A 14392-nucleotide genomic window follows, 5' to 3' on the forward strand; every position below is an offset into this window, starting at 1 on the left:
GTAAAAGAGCACTTCTAACAAACTTGGACTGGAGTTCCCCAGTGAACTAAAAATGTACAGAAAAGCATAACAACTAACACGAATGCCTTGAACTTGGATCTAAGGCATTAACTGCAGGCGGCTGTACCAAAACGTTTTGGTGGAGCTCTTACAGCAATAGGATCAAAGAAAAAAACCTTAAATTTAAACTGTGGAACAAACATGTAACTGACACTGAGGAAAGTAATCGAGACACCACCTCAAAGCTGGAGACACCCTCTGAAGAGATTTTAATAATTATTTAGAAGACCACAGCTGCCAGACCGTCATTGTGGAGGGGCAACCTCGCCACTGGATGGCCAGCAGCCATAGCTGTGACCCGACAGCTAAGGTGGGTGCGGGTTTCCCTAGCTGGATGAAGCGCTGCCCACTCTCCCACCCACCCCTGCCATCCTTTTGCCGTGTTTCGACCTCAGAGGGGAACCCAGATGCTGACTGGAATTCCAGTGGCTTCAGCTGAGTGGCCTTAATAGGTCATTTAACCCTCCTGAACCTCCTGGAACAAAAATGGCGCTGAGACGGGACCATGGCGGGAGACAAGCACGCCAGCTGGCAGTAGGAAACTGCAGACCCATCTGCCTCCAGTCATGCCTCCACAGACATTTGAAAATTTTGCCAATGATTTCTGGATTATTAATTCCGAGAATGAGAGTTCAAATTGATCTTATCCTGTACTAAGTGCAGGAAATCACTGTAAACCGAAAATTTAAATATTTTCATATAATTATGTAAAGTTGCAGTTCTTGCCAAAGTCTTCAAATTAATCTTGACTCCATTATGTTAAAACTGTTCGCTTATTAACTGATTTACTTATCAGTCATTCAAATTAAAATAGTACCCCCCCTACAACAACAAACTCAAAACAGAAATCAGATAAAATTGCATGCATTTTCAATACTTTTTAAACTAATTTTGTGTTTGTAGCAAGTTTAGTGTTTTAATTTTTTGCTGTATACAACAGCACCCTGAAAATCCATGCCCATTTCTCCTATAACACAATGTTTGAATCTCCAATCAGGTTCTGTCCTTTCCACAGTGCCAAAACAGCCCTAACCAAAATCACAAACAACATTCTCTGTCACCATGACCATAGTGTGATATCCCTCCTCATTCACACCATCATCGTCTAATGCCTCACCTTCAGTGTCCAGTTTAGTGGGACGGCTGTCTATGATTCCACTCTTGGCTATCCATTTGTAACCAAGGCATCTCCACAATGACTTCGCTTCTTGCCCTGCACCATTGCCTCCAGAGTCTCTCAAGAACCTATCCTTTCTCCCCTCCATGCGATCAACTTCCACACAACAGCATTAAGCGCCACTCTCGCCACCTCTCTCAAGAGTCAGCAATTGTTTTTGAACCTTTCCACAAATTTCTGTAACTTTGCTACCAACTCTACTTCCTTCTCCAGGTACTGACTCAGGTTAAACCAAACTGGTCACAAAACAGTCATCCTATTCGACCCTGAGCTGAACTTTCTTTTATTCAGTCCTGGGATGTGGGCTATGGCTATGCCACCATTTATTGCCTATCCCTAATTGCCCTTGAGAAGGTGGCGGCTAACACGACTTGACAGGGTAGATGCAGGAAGGATGTTCCCGATGGTGGGGGAGCCCAGAACCAGGGGTCACAGTCTAAGGATACGGGGTAAACCTTTCAGGACTGAGATGAGGAGAAATCTCTTCACCCAGAGATTGGTGAGCCTGTGGAATTCGCTACCACAGAAAGTAGTTGAGGCCAAAAAATTGAATGTTTTCAATTTGGGTCTAAAGGGATCAAAGGGTATGGGGCGAAAGCCGGAACAGGCTACTAAGTTAGTTGATCAGCCATAATCATAATGAATGGCAAAGCAGGCTCAAAGGGCCAAATGGCCTACTCCTGCTATTTTCTATGTTTCTTGAACCGCTGCAGTCTTTGGGGTGCAGGTACACCAACAGCGCTGTTAGAAAGGAAGTTCCAGGATTTTGACCCAGTGACAGTGAAGGAACGGTGGTATAGTTCCAAGTCATGATGGTCCGTGGCTTGGGAGGGGAACTTGCAGGTGGTGGTGTTCCCATGCATCTGCTGCCCTTGCCCTTCTAGGCGGTAGAGGTCATGGGTTTGGAAGGTGTTGTTGAAGGAGACTTTGAGTTGCTGCTGTGCACCTTGTAGATGGTACACACTGCTGCCACTGAGCGTTGGTGGTGGAGGGAGTGAATGTTGAAAGTGGTGGATGGGGTACTAATCAAGCGGGCCACTTTATGGAGATGGTGTCAAGCTTCTTGAGTGTTGTTGGAGCTGCACCCATCCAGGCAGGTGGAGACTATTCCATCACACTCCTGACTTGTGCCTTGTAGATGATGGACATCATTGGGGAATCAGTAGGTGAGTTGCTTGCTGCAGAATTCCCAGCCTCTGACCTGCTCTTGTAGCCACAGTATTTATGTGGCTGGTCCATTTCAGTTTCTGGTCAATGGTAACCCCCAGGATGTTAATAGTGGGGGACTCAGCAATGGTAATGCCATTGAACATCAAGAGGAGATGGTTAGATTCTCTCTTGTTTGAAATGGTCATTGCCTGGCACTTGTGTGGCACGAATGTTACTTGCCACTTACCAGCCCAAGCCTGAATGTTGTCCTAGTCGTGCTGCATCTGGACTCTGGCTGCTTCAGTAACTGAGGAGTTGCAAATGATACTGAAAATTGCACAATCACCAGTAAACATCTCCACTTCTGACCTTATGATGGAAGGACGGTAGGTCATTGATGAAGTAGCTGAAGATGGTTGGGCCTAGGACGCTACCCTGAGGAACTCCTGCAATGATGTCCTGGGACTGAGATGATTGACCTCCAACAAAACCATCTTCCTTTGTGCTAGTTATGACTCCAACCTGTGGAGATTTTCCCTGATTCCCATTGACTTCAGTTTTGCTAGGGCTCCTTGATGCCATACTCGGTCAAATGCTGCCTTGATGTCAAGGGTAGTCACTCACACCTCAGCTCTAGAGTTCAGCTCTTTTGTCCATGTTTGGACAAAGGCTGGAATGAGGTCAGGAGCTGAGCGGCCCTGGCAGAACCCAAACGGAGCATTGGTGAGCATGTTATCGCTGAGCAAATGCCACTTGATAGCACTTTCGACGACACAATCCATCACTTTTCTGATGATTAAGAGTAGACTGATAGGGCAGTAACTGACCGGGTTGGATTTGTCCCGCTTTTTGTGCACATTACATACCTAGGCAATTTTCCACATTGCCGGATAGATGTCAGTGTTGTAGCTGTACTGGAACGGCTTGGCTAAGGGCACGGCTAGTTTTGGAGCACAAGTCTTCAGTACAATTGCTGGAATGTTGTCAAGGTCCATAGCCTTTGCAGTATCCAGTGCCTTTAGCCGTTTCTTGATATCATGCAGAGTGAATCAAATTGACTGAAGACTGGCATCTGTGAGACTGGGGACCTCAAGAGCAGGCTGAGATGGATGAAAATGCTTCAGCCTTGCCTTTGCACCGATGTGCTGGGCTCCCCCATCGTTGAGGATGGGGATATTTGTGGAGCCTCCTCCTCCTGTCAGTTGTTTAATTGTCCGCCACTATTCATGACTGGATGTGGCAGGACTGCAGTGCTTAGATCTGATCCGTTGCTTGTGGGATTGCTTAGCCCTGTCTATTGCATGCTGCTTCTGCTATTTGGCATGCAAGTAGTCCTGTTGTAGCTTCACCAGACTAGGTAAGCCTGGTGCTGATCCTGGCATGCCCTCCTGCACTCTTCATTGAACCAGGATTGATCCCCGGCTTGATGGTAATGGTAAAGTGGGGGATATGCCGGGCCATGAGGTTACAGATTGTGGTTGAGTACAATTCTGCTGCTGCTGGTGGCCCACAGCGCCTCATAGATGACTAGTTTTGAGTTGCTAGTTCTGTTCGAAATCTATCCCATTTAGTAGTGCCATACAACACAATGGTGGGTATCCTCAATGTGAAGACCGGTCTTAGTCTCCACAAGCACTGTGCTGTGGTCATTCCTACCAATACTGTCATGGACAGATGCATCTGCGACAGGTAGATTGGTGAGGACGAGGTCAAGTAGGTTTTTCCCTCTTGTTGGTTCACCTGCCACAGACCCAGTCCTTTAGGACTCGGGCCGCTCGGTTAGTAGTGGTGCTACTGAGCCACTCTTGGTGATGAACATTGAAGTCCCCCACCCAGAGTACATTCTGTGCACTTGCTACCCTTCAGTACTTCTTCCAATTGGTGTTCAACATGGAGAAGCACTGACTCATCCGCCGAGGAGGGGCGGTAGGTGGTAATCAGCACATGGTTTCCTTGCCCATTTTTGACCTGATGCCTTGAGACTTCATGGGGTCCGGAGTCAATGTTGAGGGCTCCCAGGTCAACTCCCTCCCGACTGTATACCACTGTGCCGCCACCTCTGGTGGGTCTGTCCTGCCGGTGGGACAGGACATACCCAGGGATGGTGATGGTGGTATCTGGGACATTGTCTGTAAGGTATGATTCCGTGAGTATGACTATGTCAGGCTGTTGCTTGACTAGTCTGTGGGACATCTATCCCAATTTTGGCACAAGCCCCCTGATGTTAGTAAGGAGGACTTTGCAGGGTTGACAGGGCTGGGTATTCCGTTGTCGTTTCCAGTGCCTAGGTTGATGCCGGGTGGTCCATCCAGTTTCATTCCTTTTATTAGACTTTGTAGCGGTTTGAAACAACTGAGTGGCTTTCTACGCCATTTCAGAGGGCATTAAGAGTCAACCACATTGCTGTGGTCTGGAGTCACATGTCAGCCAGACCAGGTAAGGATGGCAGATTTCCTTCCCTAAAGGACATTAGTGAACCAGATGGGTTTTTACAACAATCAACAACTGTTTCATGGTCAACATCAGACTAGCTTTAGACTCTGACCTCATATGCACAACATTACAGACTGCCTACTTCTATCTATGGGCTGAATGGCCTCCTTCTGTGCCATAATTTTTCTATGCTTCTATACAATTTTATATCCCCTCCAACCCTAACTTTAGCCCATATGCTGCTGAAACCCTCATTCGTGCCTGACTCCCATCCTCCACCATCTGTATGAGAAGAGTGTTGATTGGTTGAATCGCTGGTTCATTCCTCAGGGCAATGCCTTGACCAGAGTCAAGCTGCCTGGTTTAAATTTCAAACAAAGCTTGGAAGTTAACTGTCAGTCACCATAAACTGGTGCATTCTCCATGGCAACACCTCTATCAGTCAGAGTCCACTTGCTAACCACTCAGCATTCTCTTCTCAAAGTATAAATTTGTTGTTTTCCCTTATGTTGGTATTATTGCGATTGTCCTGATGAGTGCAAGACAAAAAGCTTCGACAAAATGTCTGTTTTCAGCAATACTCTCCATGAATTAGACTTTCCTACTTTTCCAATATTTTAAATATGCCCATAGTTCTGATGAAAGATCACTGACCTGAAACGTTAACTCTGCTTCTCTCTCCACAGATGCTGCCAGATCTGCTGAATATTTCTAGCATTTCTTGTTTTTATTTCAGATTTCTAGTATCTGCAGTATTTTGCTTTTATTATCCCATAGTTTTATTTTTGGGCTGAATGCCAAATTTGGGGTCTTGATATTCCATTCTGAATAGGTTCATCTTCTCCTAAATGCTTTGCTAATTCCCCTGCTTCACTGCAATTCAATAGGAATTTAGTAACATGAACTTCTACAACCCATAAACTCTCTATTAATTGATAGCAGTGCAGTGAAGTGCGATGGAAAAAAAATTAGAAAAATTAATTTCCTGATTTCATAAGTTGCACATCCTAAAAGTTACAAAGGGAATTGTAACTACACTGTGATCCCTTCAGTAGGACATCTTGTTTTTAATGAAAATGACAAATGTTTTATGGACAGTTAAGTCATTCAAATTTCTACGGTTTTAAATATGTTAAGACACGACTGTAAAATACTCAAATCTAGACTTTAGACATTTTACCACTTTTTAAACTAATTAACTGAAACACAGCGATACTTACTCCTTACACTCCTCATCCATATCTGCGTCATTCAAGGCCATGATGCACTGCCTTGTAGTTGGAGTCAACAGGATCCAAACACTGACAATACTGATCTTGTAATCTGTTCAAAAAAATTACAAAAACTCATGATCATTGCTACAATTATTAATATATAAAAGATGGGGAATTCTTTAAAATAAAAACTTATTTTATCATAGGTTATCTAAGCTCGATAATACCCAAACAATAATGTTGCCATGCTTACAGATTTAAGACAACAATCATCCTTTTTAAATACTTAGCACTGTCATGCAGACCGCCCCACCTGCCAAAAATAAGGTACATTAAGTTTGTCATATGAACATTGTTTTGAAAACTGTTGAAGTGAAGAAAGGACTTGTTTTAAAAAAATCACCAGGCCCTTGGCTGGAAAGATATTTGCATATTAACAGACAGTGCTTGGGAAGACAAATGGATTACTTCCCTTATCTAATTTAACCCGCAATGGACTTTGAGCACCAGATGTTGAAGGTGAGGGAGCACAAATTTCAGGATGACTGCTGGGATGGCCAAATCCACAAAGAGATGTGGTCAGACCAGCTGGTCATGTGACAAGCCTGCTGGCAACCTGTTTTTTCTTAATTGTACAAACAGTTTGAACAGAGTAATAAAAGCAAAATACTGCGGATGCTGGAAATCTGAAATAAAAACAGAAAGTGCTGGAAAAACTCAGAAGTTCTGGCAGCATCTGTGGAGAGAGAAGCAGAGTTAACATTTCAGGTCAGTGACCCTTCTTCAGAACTGGCAGATATAAGAAATGTAAAAGATTTGAAGCAAGTAAAGCAGGGGTGGGGCAAGATATAACAAAAGAAAAGGTATAGATAGGACAAGGTCACAGAATAGCTGACCAGAAGGTCATGGAGCAAAGGCAAACAATATGTTAATGGTGTTTAGTTTAGTTTAGAGATACAGCACTGAAACAGGCCCTTCGGCCCACCGAGTCTGTGCCAACCATCAACCACCCATTTATACTAATCCTACACTAATCCCATATTCCTACCACATCCCCACATGTCCCTATATTTCCCTACCACCTACCTATACTAGGGGCAATTTATAATGGCCAATTTATCTACCAACCTGCAAGTCTTTTGGCTTGTGGGAGGAAACCGGAGCACCCGGAGAAAACACAGGGAGAACTTGCAAACTCCACACAGGCAGTACCCAGAATTGAACCCGGGTCGCTGGAGCTGTGAGGCTGCGGTGCTAACCACTGCGCCACTGTGCCGCCCGGTGTGTTGAAAGACAAAGCATTAGTACAGATAGGGTGTTAATGAACTGAAAACTGAACAGCCACAAGCACAAACATGAAAAAAACAGTGGGTAGGCACAGTAGAAACAAACTGAACAAACTAAAATTAAATAAACACAAAAAAAAAAGAAAAAAAAACTAAAGATAAAAGTAAAATGGGGGGCCCGTCATGCTCTGAAATTATTGAACTCAATGTTCAGTCTGGCAGGCTGTAACGTGCCCAATTGGTAAATGAGATGCTGTTCCTCGAGCTTGCGTTGATATTCACTGGAACACTGCAGCAATCCCAGGACAGAGATGTGAGCGTGAGAGCAGGGGGGAGTATTGAAATGGCAAGCAACTGGAAGCTCGGGGTCATGCTTTTGGACTGAGCAGAGGTGTTCCGCAAAGCGGTCACCCAGTCTCCGTTTGGTCTCCCCAATGTAGAGGCGACCACATTGTGAGCAGCGAATACAGTATACTACATTGAAAGAAGTACAAGTAAATTGCTGCTTCACCTGAAAGGAGTGTTTGGGCCCTGGGATAGTGAGGAGAGAGCCGGTAAATAGGCAGGTATTACACCTCCTGCGCCTGCAGGGGAAGGTCCGTGGGAAAGGGATGAGGTGGTGGGGGTAATGGAGTGGACCAGGGTGTCGTGGAGGAAACGATCCCTTCGGAATGCTGACGAGAAGGGAGGGGAAGATGCCTTTGGTAGTGGTATCAGGCTGGAGGTAGCGGAAACAGCAGAGGATGATCCTTTGGATATGGAGGCTGATGGGGTGGAAAGTGAGGACAAGGGGAACCCTGTCGCGGTTCTGGGAGGGAGGGGAAGGGGTGAGGGTAGAGGTACAAGAAATGGGCCGGACACAGTTGAGGGCCCTGTCAATCACAGTGGGTGGGGGGGGGGGGGGGGGGGGGTGGAATCCTCGGTTGAGGAAAAAGGAAGACATATCAAAAGCGCTGTCATGGAAGGTAGCATCATCAGAGCAGATGCGTCGGAGATGGAAAAACTGGGATAATGGAATGGAGTCCTTACAGGAGGCAGGGTGTGAAGAAGTGTAGTCGAGGTATCTGTGGGAGTCGGTGGGCTTATAATGAATATTAGTAGACAGCCTATCCCCAGAGATGGAGACAGAGAAGTTGAGGAAGGGAAGGGAAGTGTCGGAGATGGCCAATGCAAAGGTGAGAGAAGGGTGGAAAAAGAGTTGGGGGAGGGGGCCCGAGTAGGACTGGAACAAGGAATGTTCGACATATCCCACAAAAAGACAGGCATAACTAGGGCCCATGTGGGTACCCATAGCAACACCTTTTACCTGAAGGAAGTTTGAACAGAGTGTCTGTTTGGTCATGGACTAAAAAGATCTCTGCTGGCTGGCTCACCACAGCCTCTCCTGTCTGTCTGCTCCCATCTCTTTCTCACTTAACTCCAAATCCATTGAAGACACATGAACCCCAAGAGAGAAGAGTCTCCTACAGCGAACAAGGTTTAAGAATAATACTGGGCCCCAATGAAAAGCAAGATCTATCTACAATCAAGGACTCTGCAGTGAGCATGAAGATCCGTAACAAAAACCCTCTTCAGAGATTGCCTCAAACTTTTCCACTTTATTTCTTCTGCTCTGTTCTGTCTCTATCTGCATGTGTGTTTCGCGTCTGCATGCTCGCTTGGGTGTGTCATGTATCCGTAGGCATTAACCGAATTAGAGTTTAAGTTTAATAAGTTTCAACCTTTCTTCTTTAAACCTAAGAAAACCTGTTTGTGCTGGTTTCTTTGCCTTATAATTGGAAAGCAGTGAACAAGGGTTCACTAAGGGGGAAGCTTAAAAAAAAAGTGTGTTTAAAATTAAACCCTGTTACTGTCAGACCAGGTGAAGGCTGAAAGGGAACCCTAGACCCTTTCACACCTAGTTGTAACACACTGGACAGCTAAAATGCAGAATATAGAGTTGGCCAACAATGCACATCTCAAAATTCACACCTGTGGAGAGCTTTATATGTAAGGACCTTTTATAGTTTCACTGCTTAAGACACAACAATTTGTTCAAAAATTTAGGTGTCAGTGATATCTGAATTTTCAGGAACCTTAGTTCACATTAATGCAATAACCATTATGACTCGAGTACTGAAATGCTAGTCAAAACTGTCTTTGTTTGAAACCAACTTTAACATTTAAACTTGGTTATCCTCAGTGGTCCTTGGTTTTAGTGGCAAAGTATTGCAAGAGAAAATTTGTCCATAACTGGAAGAATCCCATCTCAACTCACAAAGCAAGTCTCCCAGTAACTGACATGGAACGGTGCTGATGGAGGCTGCAAAGAAGTCTTAATATCCTAACTGAAGAAGTGTCATTTTAGGAAAGCAACTAAGGACAGAATTAAATAACTGCCAATGTGAAACAAGAATTTTCTTTTAATAAATCACTCTGCTTTAGCAAAGTTGCCTTTTACTGTGAATGTCATGTAACAAAAAAAACCTAAAAAGTGCAAGAAAAATGCACTTTCCAAAATAAATATCCCCTTGTTAATAAAAATATGAATGTTAGAAACACACCCTTACATGCTACCATTTAACAGAGCCAACTGTCAACCTGATTTTTGCAATGTACTTCCTCATAATACAGAATCACAATGATATCACCAATAAAGTGACAGCACAATCCCTAGGATCTTAAGCATTTTTCATTACTCCTGATCATTCTGAGACTCAGTGACGACTTTGAAATCTTAGACAAGTCCTCATTTCATTGTTCTGAAACCTAGCTCCAGAGAATGTCATGCTTCAAGACAGTTACAGTTCTGATTTCTTCGTTAGTGAAGAGTTCTAACTGAACTAATATCTCGAGCTGCTTCACTATGGGGGTTGAATTCTGTGACTAGCTTTGTGAAAGACAGACAGTTAAATATTCTATTCTGAATGCTTTGATAATATAAGCAAACTTTACTGAGCAAAATACTTCCAATTTTATGTTACATCTGCCAAAAAAACAAAGTTGCTTGAACTGATTACAACCACAAGTGACGCCTCCTAGTAGGTCAAGAGAGCAATCTAGCAACCAGCCATTTAACTGTGGCACTGTGCAAGATGAAACGGAAGTGAAAGAGGAAAAATTTAAACATTCTTCTACTGAAAAAATACACGCTTTGGCATTTGCAAAACTGGGATGAAATTTAAAGAATGGCCCGTAGTACAATAATTATGGTTGAGATTAATTGCAGTACAAAAGAACATAAAAATAGGAGACGGCCATACAGCCCCTTGAGCCTGCCCGTCATTCAATAAGATCATGGCTGATCTGATCTTGGCCTCAACTGCAGTTTCCTGCCTGTTCCCAACAACCCTCGACTCCTCTATATTTCAAGGGTCTGTCTATCTCAGCCTTGAATATATTCAATGATACAGTTTCACAGGTCTCTGGAGTAGAAAATTTCAAAGATTAACAACCCTCTGAGAAAAGAAGTTCCTCCTCACCTCCATCTTAAATGGGTGACCACTTATTCTGAAACTATGCCCCCTAGTTCTAGATACCCCCATGAGGGCAATATCCTCTCAGCAACCACCCTGTTAAGGCCACTCAGAATCTCACGTTCCAATAAGATCACTTCTCATCCTTCTAAATATTGAGTATTGGCAGAATCTACTCAATCTTTCCTCGTAAGACAACCCCTTCATCCACAAATTAACCTAGTGAATCTTCTCTGAACTGCCTCCAATGCAAGTATATCCCTCCTTAAATAAGGAAACCAAAACTGTACGCAGTACTCTAGATGTGGTCTTACCAACACCCTGTTGTAGCAAGCCTTCCCTATTTTTATACTCCATCCCCTTTAGACAATAAAGGCCAATATTACATCTGCCTTCCTATTAACTTGCTGCACCTGCATGCTAACTTTTTGTGATTCATGTACAAGGGCACCCGGATTCCTCTGTACTGCAGCATTCTGAAGTCCCTCTCCATTTAAATAATACTTTGCTTTTCTATTCTTCTTACCAAAAGTGGACAGCATCACATTTTCCCACCATATACTTCATCTGCTAAATTTTTGTCCACTCACTTAATCTATTTGTATCTTTTTGCAGACTCTTTGGGTTGAATTTTTACATTGGGGTCGGGAAACAGAAGTTGGGGCTGTTTCCAGGTCCCAAACCCACACCAGCAGAAGCAGATTAAACTTACGATTTTCGGAGGGGCAACACCTTAACTGGATTGCGGTCAGGTTGAATAGTCAATTACAAGCTGGGGGAGGTGGGGCAGAAACAGAAGCGGGCCAGAAGAAGTGCGGGCCCAATTTAAACTCCCCACGGCAGGGAGTAAGCTGAAGATTGTCTTGGAGCCTTGGACTGGACTGCAGTGTCACTAAATGTCGCTGCAAAATCAAAGGTCTGACATCTGGGGCAGCGCAGCCCCTCAGTTCTCAGACAATGACCTTGAGGTTATGCTGGAGGCAGTGAGGAAGAGGAGGGAGTTCCGCCTTCCCAGAGGGTGGTAGCAGGAGGCTACCCTCCTAGATCAAACAGGCCTGGATTGAGATAGCAGCCAATAAGAGCAGCAAAAGTATCATTAGAAGATCCTGGATTCAGTGCCACAAACGGTTCAACTACCTCATACGCTCTGAGAAGTGAGTGCTAAAGGCCTGCTACCCGACCCAAACCCGACGACATACATTGGCTTCAGGTCGGGTCAGGCCCCTCTTCCGGATCCGGCTTTCGGGCTCGGCTCGGCTCGGGTCAGGCCGGGCCGCGCACACACGTTAAGTGCTCTGCTGTTAAGTATTGAAATTAAAAAACACCCAAGCTGGGAGCCCGGGACGAAACGGAGTCTGCATAGTGAGCGAGTGACGTCACTATGATGTCATTACGCATGCACTACAGCTTCCTGGAGGTCCCGAGTCCAAAGGTAAGTCAAGAGATGGTCGGGTCAGGATCGGGCTGGGTCGAGTCAGGGTCGGGGTGGGTCAGGCTTGGGGTAAAATAGGAGGGACTCGGGCTAGGTCGGGCTCGGGTCCGTTGTGCTTTCGTCGGGTTCTTTTTCCTGATCTGTGCAGGCCTTTAGTGAGTGCTACCCCTAACCTTCAGAACTGGCTTCTGGGCTTGCACTCTCCAGCAGACAGACCCTCAGGGAAAATGCTGCTCCTAAAAAAGGGCATGGTATGTGCCGAGGGCACTTACTGACCCCTCAGACCAGCTCAGAGCCATAGTGTTGTTGCACCTCCAGAGGATCACGCCAATGGAAGATGGAGATAGCCAGCACCCCAGATAAGGAGGAAGTCAGCCCTGGTGAAATGGGAACTCATTGTGGCGATTGTGATTCCAGAGCCAAAGCGCTCATTGGGTCGGGCGGGGGGGGGGAGCGGGTAGTATGCAGTGCTGTCCAATAATATGCCAAGCGTTGAACTGCACTGGGTAGCCTCAACACTGCAGTGGCTTCTATTCGCCTAGGCTACTTCTCATGATCTATTCTCGTGTCTTCCACAGGTTCAGGCATCCATCCAATAACACCCTCATGCTCTCCCTCTGCGGTCCCATAAGAACACCACAAAACCAAAGAAGCATCATCACACCTGGCAAGAGCAGCTTCCACAAGTGCAGGTCCTCTCACCTGAGTGGGTTCTGGCAGGTATTTAGATAAGGTGGCACTGGGTGAGGAGCATGGCACTATTGTGCAGGAGCAGGTGCCAGAGGCAGAGGCAGCTGTGGGCAATTACCCTTGAAGGAGGGAGGACAGACAAAACCCTGCTTAGCTGGGCACAGATGCAGGGCCTCAGCAGTCACAAGAAAGGCGGCTCCACCTAGAACAGGAGCAGATGTGCTCCCACATGTCAGAGCTCCCTGATGCAGTGCGGGGTCATGGACTGAGGATGGAGGAGTCCATCAGCTCATCTGTACTACCATGGTTAAAGGCTAGGAGCCTATGAGCTTCTTCATAGAGAGAGTGGCCAACCTTTTGGGAGAGCCATATGTGGGATTCACTTGAGTGCATGCAGGAGAAGTGCACTGACATGCACAGGAAGCATGCCACAATGCCAGAGGCCTCCCCCACAATGATGCAGGTGCAGAAGGCTCTAGCGATACCCCCAAGGGCACCTCCACGAGGAGGACGACCGCCACATACAAAGAACAAAGAACAGTAAAGCACAAGAACAGGTTATTCGGCCCTCCAAGCCTGCGCCGATCTTGATGCCTGCCTAAACTAAAACCTTCTGCACTTCCGGGGTCCATATCCCTCTATTCCCTTCCTATTCATGTATTTGTCAAGATGTCTCTTAAACGTCGCTATCGTATCTGCTTCCACCACCTCCACTGGCAGCAAGTTCCAGGCACTCACCACCCTCTGTGTAAAGAACTTGCCTCGCACATCCCCTCTAAACTTTGCCCCTCTCACCTTAAACCTATGTCCCCTAGTAACTGACTCTTCCACCCTGGGAAAAAGCTTCTGACTATCCACTCTGTCCATGCCGCTCATAACTTTGTAAACCTCTATCATGTCGCCCCTCCACCTCCGTCGTTCCAGTGAAAACAATCAGTTTTTCCAACCTCTCCTCATAGCTAATGCCCTCCAGACCAGGCAACATCCTGGTAAACCTCCTTTGTACCCTCTCCAAAGCCTCCACGTCCTTCTGGTAGTGTGGCGACCAGAATTGCACGCAATACTCTAAGTGTGGTCTAACTAAGGTTCTGTACAGCTGCAGCATGACTTGCCAATTTTTATACTCTATGCCCCGACTGATGAAGGCAAGCATGCCGTATGCCTTCTTGACTACCTTATCCACCTGCGTTGCCACTTTCAGTGACCTGTGGACCTGTACGCCCAGATCTCTCTGCCTGTCAATACTCCTAAGGGTTCTGCCATTTACTGTATACCTCCCACCTGCATTATGCCTTCCAAAATGCATTACCTCACATTTGTCCGGATTAAACTCCATCTGCCATTTCTCCGCCTAAGTCTCCAACCGATCTATGTCCTGCTGTATCTTCTGACAATCCTCATCATTATCCGCAACTCCACCAACCTTTGTGTCGTCCGCAAACTTACTAATCAGACCAGTTACATTTTCCTCCAAATCATTTATATATACTTCAAAC

At 45.6% G+C, this 14392-nt stretch overlaps 1 protein-coding gene across 3 annotated transcripts in view; it reads right to left on the reverse strand.

The window, feature by feature from the left end:
• znf644b (zinc finger protein 644b) overlaps positions 1-14392 on the reverse strand; it is a 186236-nt gene that overhangs the window by 41421 nt on the left and 130423 nt on the right. For 2 of the 3 annotated variants that reach the window (XM_068036756.1, XM_068036755.1), the window contains one exon: positions 6040-6142. The exons of the other annotated variant lie outside the window; for it this stretch is intronic. In XM_068036756.1, the coding sequence (XP_067892857.1) occupies positions 6040-6080 (41 nt within the window). In that variant the 5' untranslated portion in view covers positions 6081-6142. The remainder of the gene's footprint in view (positions 1-6039; positions 6143-14392) is intronic. 3 annotated transcript variants of the gene reach the window in all.

Source organism: Heterodontus francisci, chromosome 8 (assembly GCF_036365525.1).
Source record: "Heterodontus francisci isolate sHetFra1 chromosome 8, sHetFra1.hap1, whole genome shotgun sequence".
Lineage (NCBI taxonomy): Eukaryota > Metazoa > Chordata > Chondrichthyes > Heterodontiformes > Heterodontidae > Heterodontus > Heterodontus francisci.